Below are 5,000 nucleotides of genomic sequence, written 5' to 3' on the forward strand. Positions count from 1 at the left end.
CAACAAAAAAATATAAAAAAAACAAGAAAATATTATCAACAACTATTATAAATACATAATAGAATGGTATACACGTGACCTAAAAAGAAAATGAAAAAAGTGCATGTTTTTTTTTTTTTTTTTTTTTTTTTTAACTTTCTTTCTTTTATAAGATTCATCTACCGTCTTTTCTAACATGTATTTAGGAGTTACATAAGACCAGTTAGTTACTTCATAACCGATCAGGTGTGGTATCTTCCGTTTTCTAATATTATTTATATATATGTACACACACACACATATTTCTCGTCATTCGCGTACAGTCGCACACAACTTTCCCTCACTGAGTTTAGGGTGAACGAAAAAATGAGGATATTGAACACTTATGAGAATTTCCTCATTGTACTACATCTATAATATCTTATTGCATTGTCTTTCTACTTTCATTGAATTCGGATAAAGGATATTCGTATAGTTGTCTATATTTTGTTTCTTCGTCTGTCTTTTATCAGCGAAAACACCATTTTTCCTTTTTTTTCTTTCTTTTTCGTCGCGTTTTCTCTCGCTTTATCACTCACTGTCTTTTGTTTGTTTGTTTGTTTTTCTTTCAATCTTTTATGACACTATTTCTAACTAAACTTTCACTTGAGTTTGTTTATTGTTTTTGTTTTTCACAGAGAGTCAAATGAGCTCCCAAAATGTCCACAGAAGCGTGACGTCATATAATAAAACTAACAGTGATTCATCCTCTCCTTTACATGAGAGGAAGGCACTGCCATTTCCTAAAGATTCGAGGAAGCAGGGAACAGGAGAGAAGAAGGGAAAGAGAGAGAACGAGAGAGAGAGAGAGGGAGAGAGAGAAAGAGAGAGGGAGAGAGAGAGAGAGAACTGAACTGAACCGTAGAAAAGCTCAATATCTCTTTTCCTCTTTCTTCTTGATTTTCCATTCCTTTTATCATCCCCTTCTCTCATTTCCCTCATTTGTCTTTTTTTTTTAATTCATTTTCTTCTTTTCTTATTGGTGGAATATTGGCCAAACAATCAAGGAAAATCATTAAGGTTAATGATAAATAACCCGACAACCATGAGTCGGCCATCTTGGAAAAAAAGAAAAACGACATGAAGTCCTTAACTCCTTCCTTCAACAAGAACTCCTCTCCTTCCTTCTCTCTCTCCCTCCTTCCCATCCACCCTTCCTTCCTTCCTTCCTTCTCCCTCCTCCCTCCTTCCTTCTTCCTCCTTCCGTCCATCAGCCCAGCAATCCTTCCATCCTGCCTGCCTGCCTGCCTGCCTGCCTCTTCAAACAGCTGACAGCGAAGGACTCGGATTCTGCATCTGTACCGGTGGCAAAGGCGTCAGCGAGGAGTCCTGTGCGCCGGGATACAGAGGCTTCGAACCTCCTTCGGGTGACATGCCCATCATCAGCCGATTCGTGGCGTGTCTGTCGGCCTCTCGGTCCTCGGCTTCCTGGCGCCTGGGGTAAAAGACAAGATATGAACCTGAGGCGATGGGGGGGATATCAAAAAGACGAAAAGGACGGGAGGAGAAAAGGGGTGTTATAGGGAAGAGGGAGAAGGGGGGAGAGAAAATGCAGATAAGGGAGGGTTAGGCTGGTGTTTCGTCTTTGGAGTGCGTTGATAGAGCGTTGTTTTTTATATGAGATGGTACTTGTGGGGTGGGGGTTGGTGGGGGGGGGGTTTGGGGGGTGGTCAGTTCATGGACGGTGTCGATTGGGGAGGCCGGGAGGGTATGGGGGAGGTGGAATGATGTGAAATGGGGGCATTTGAGGGGTTAGATCGGGGGAGGTTGGGAGGTGGGGGCGTTGGTAGTAGGTGATTTACTTATTGGGAAGGTGTTTGTGGAAGTGACTTTGGGACGGGTGTTATGAGGGGGGAAGGAATAATGAGTATTTTGCGTGTGAATTAAATTATATCTATGGTCGATGCTGGGTGGGGGGTGGGGTGGTGTGGTGGGTTTGTTTTAGGGAGGGGGGGTGTGGGTAGGTGGGGGGTGGGGGGGGGTTGTGGGATGTGGGTGTGGGTGTGGGGGGGGTTGGAGGTTGGGATTGGGGGATCTAGGGTGGTTGGAGGTAGGTTATATTGGTGGTGTGAATGGGGGTGGGGGTTGATGGTGTTGCACCATGGTGGGGTCCCCCCCCGTTGTTGTCTCGTGGGGATTTGGTTTGGTAGGTGAGTTGTGGTGTGAGGGTGGTGTAGGTGTTGATGGTATGGTGGGTTTGTAGGTCCGGTGGTAGATTTATATCAAGTGGTGTTGGTGGTGTAATAAGTGGGTGGCGTGTTGAAGTTTGTATTTTCTGTGTGGTCTGTGTTGTTATTTACCACATACTTCCTTATATTCCCCCTCATAAATGCACTCCCTGAATTGGTTAAGAGACTAGAGGACAAGTTAACGTTAGTGTGTTATTACCCTTAACACAATTTGCCAAGGAATATGAAAATATTGAACGTAAATCAAAATATCCATATCCACCTCTCTGACATATTCAGCATATAAATCCTCTAAGAAAATATAGTATCAAAAATCATTTAAAAGTAATAACAATAATAATGATAAACACTGGATTAAACACATACATAAATACAGAGGTACTAAATTCGGGGGGCCTCCGTGGACCCGCCTCTCAAGGGAAATACCACTCATGGAAAAGTCAATATATATATATATATTTTTTCCAATTTTGTTTTCTCTTTTTTATTACCCTTCTTGTCATATGACGCCTTCGTTTTTTTTATTCATCTTATTTCCTTAATTTTTCATTTAATTCTATTCTCCCATGTCAGTGATCTGAATGTTATCATAATCACCCCTCATCTTCTTGACCCCCCCCCCCAACCCCCCACACACATCTTCACTTATCTCTCTCCTTCTTTCTTTCTTCTCCTCTTTCCTTATTTCTTATTTCTCTTTAATTTCTCTCATTCCCTCGCCTCCCCCCTCTTCCCCCCTCTCCCTCTTTTCCTCTTCCCCCCCCCCCCCCTCTTTTTTCCCTTTTCATTCCCCTCTTTTCCCCCGCTCCTCTTGCCTCCCCCCTCTTCCCCGCTCTCTATCTCCCTCCATCTCCCCTTTTTCCCTCTCTTGTCACCATTTTTTTTCTGCTCTTTCTCTCTATTCCTAACCCTCCTACCGCCCGCCCCCCTCCCTCCTTCTTTATCCATCCATGCAACGCATCAACCCTCCCGGTCTACGCCCGCCCCCCCCTCATCCTCGCCCTCTTCCCTCATTTCTTCATATCCTCATCTCACATCCTCTCCCTCCTCCTCCACTCCTCCCCTCCTTCACCAACAAACCTGTCCCCCTCCTACCCTCCCTCCCCTCCCCTCCTCCCTCCCCAACACACCTGTCCCCCCTCCTACCCTCCTACCCTCCCCTCCCCCCCCCCAACACACCTGTCCCCCCCTCCCTCCTCCTTCTTCTCACGAGCACCCGCACAATTTCCGCTGAGTCACGCACCACACTAATCAGCCAGCCACACTTCTCTCGCTCTCGCTCGCTCGCTCGCCAGCTCATCGTCAGACTCGTCAGCTCCGTCAGCTCCGTCAGCACGACCGGCCATCTGGGACTGCCTGACGGAGGAGGTGTCAGCGAGGCACCAGGTGGCACTAGAGCCGAGGCGGGGGACGGGGGGGAGGAGGAGGAGAGGAGAGGGAAGAGGAGGGAGAGGAGGAGGAGGAGGAGGAGGAGGAGGGGGAGGAGGGGAAAGGGACTCGGGGGGGGGGGGGAGGGAGGAGGAGGGGAAGAGGGGGGGAGGAGGAGGGTAAGGGGGGGGGGAGGAGGGAAGGAGGGAGTAAAAGAGGGAAGAGGAGGAGGAGTAGGAGGAGGGGGGAGAGGAGGGGGGGTAGGGGGGGTACACTTGATTCGATTGTGCCCCTCGTCTCGTCTCTTTGCTTGGCTTGATTTGTTGCTTTGTTTTTTTTCCCTTTATTCCCTGTTCTTTCTCTTCCTGTTTCTTCCTCTTTCGTTTTCGTTTTTTTTCTCTCTCTCTCTCTTCTCTCTCTCTTCTCTCTCCTTATCTTTTGTCGTTTTATTCTTTATTTTTTCTTTCGTTTTCTTTTTCTTTCCTTTTCTTCGTTTGGTTTTATTTCATCTCCCTGTTCTCATTTTTCCCTTATTGTTTTTTTTCCTTTTCTTCTTTCTCTCTCTTTGTCTTATCTCGTTGTTCTAATCCATTTTCTTTTTCATTATTTTCTTATACTCTCTCTTTTTTTCTCCCCTTCTCTTAACGATAATCATATTGATGATAATAGTAATGATGATAATGATAGTGATAATGATGATAGTAATAATAATAGTGATAATGATAATAGTAGTAATGATAGTGATAGTGATACTAATTATAGTAGTAATAATAATAATGATGATAATAAAAGGAGTATTAGTAGTAGTAATAATGAAAATATTTACATCAATAATAATAACATCACCAATACTACACAAACAAACAAACAAACCGAAATCCCTTAATCTATCTATCCATCTATCTATCTATCTCTCCCCCCCTCGGCTTGTACGCACCCTTCCCCTACCCGCATCATCCCCTCCGCCTACCCCCAGTCGGCTTCTAAACCCCCTCCCTTTTTCCCTTCCCCTCTCCGCTCCTCCCCCCCTCCCACCTGTCCACCTTGGCAATCTCCCTCACCACCGCGGGTTTTTTCCCCTGCCCCATTTTCCCTACCCTCCTCTCCCCTTCTCTCCTCCCCCTTCCCCCCACCCTTACCCCCTCTCCTCCCCCTTCCCCCCACCCCCTCCCCCTCCCTTCCTCCCCATCCCCCCTCCCTCCTCTCCTTCCCTTCCCCCTTGCCTTCCCCCCTCTCCTCCCTTCCCCCTCCCCTCTCACCCCCCACCCCCCCTCCCCCCCCCCCTACACCCTTGTGTCTCCCCTTTGTTTCACCCTCTTGTGCTGATCCAAGTAACGCGAAAGGGTCTGCCATAAAGCCCCATTGATCTGCCGACCGGTGCGAGTCCTGTGTCAATGATTGATACATCCCCCTCGGTAGACGCAC

The 5,000-nt window shown here is 46.8% G+C and overlaps 1 protein-coding gene across 2 annotated transcripts in view; it reads right to left on the minus strand.

Moving 5' to 3' along the window:
- LOC122257977 (uncharacterized) overlaps window positions 1–5,000 on the minus strand; it is a 103,968-nt gene that overhangs the window by 93 nt on the left and 98,875 nt on the right. The window contains exon 4 of one of the 2 annotated variants that reach the window (XM_086554434.1): window positions 1–1,453. This exon is cut by the window's left edge and continues 93 nt beyond it. In XM_086554434.1, the coding sequence (XP_086410560.1) occupies window positions 1,279–1,453 (175 nt within the window). In that variant the 3' untranslated portion in view covers window positions 1–1,278. The remainder of the gene's footprint in view (window positions 1,454–5,000) is intronic. The other variant, XM_086554429.1, reaches the window with a different exon arrangement.

This window comes from Penaeus japonicus, unplaced genomic scaffold (assembly GCF_977035675.1).
Source record: "Penaeus japonicus unplaced genomic scaffold, GWHDUDI00000001_assembly GWHDUDI00000003, whole genome shotgun sequence".
Lineage (NCBI taxonomy): Eukaryota > Metazoa > Arthropoda > Malacostraca > Decapoda > Penaeidae > Penaeus > Penaeus japonicus.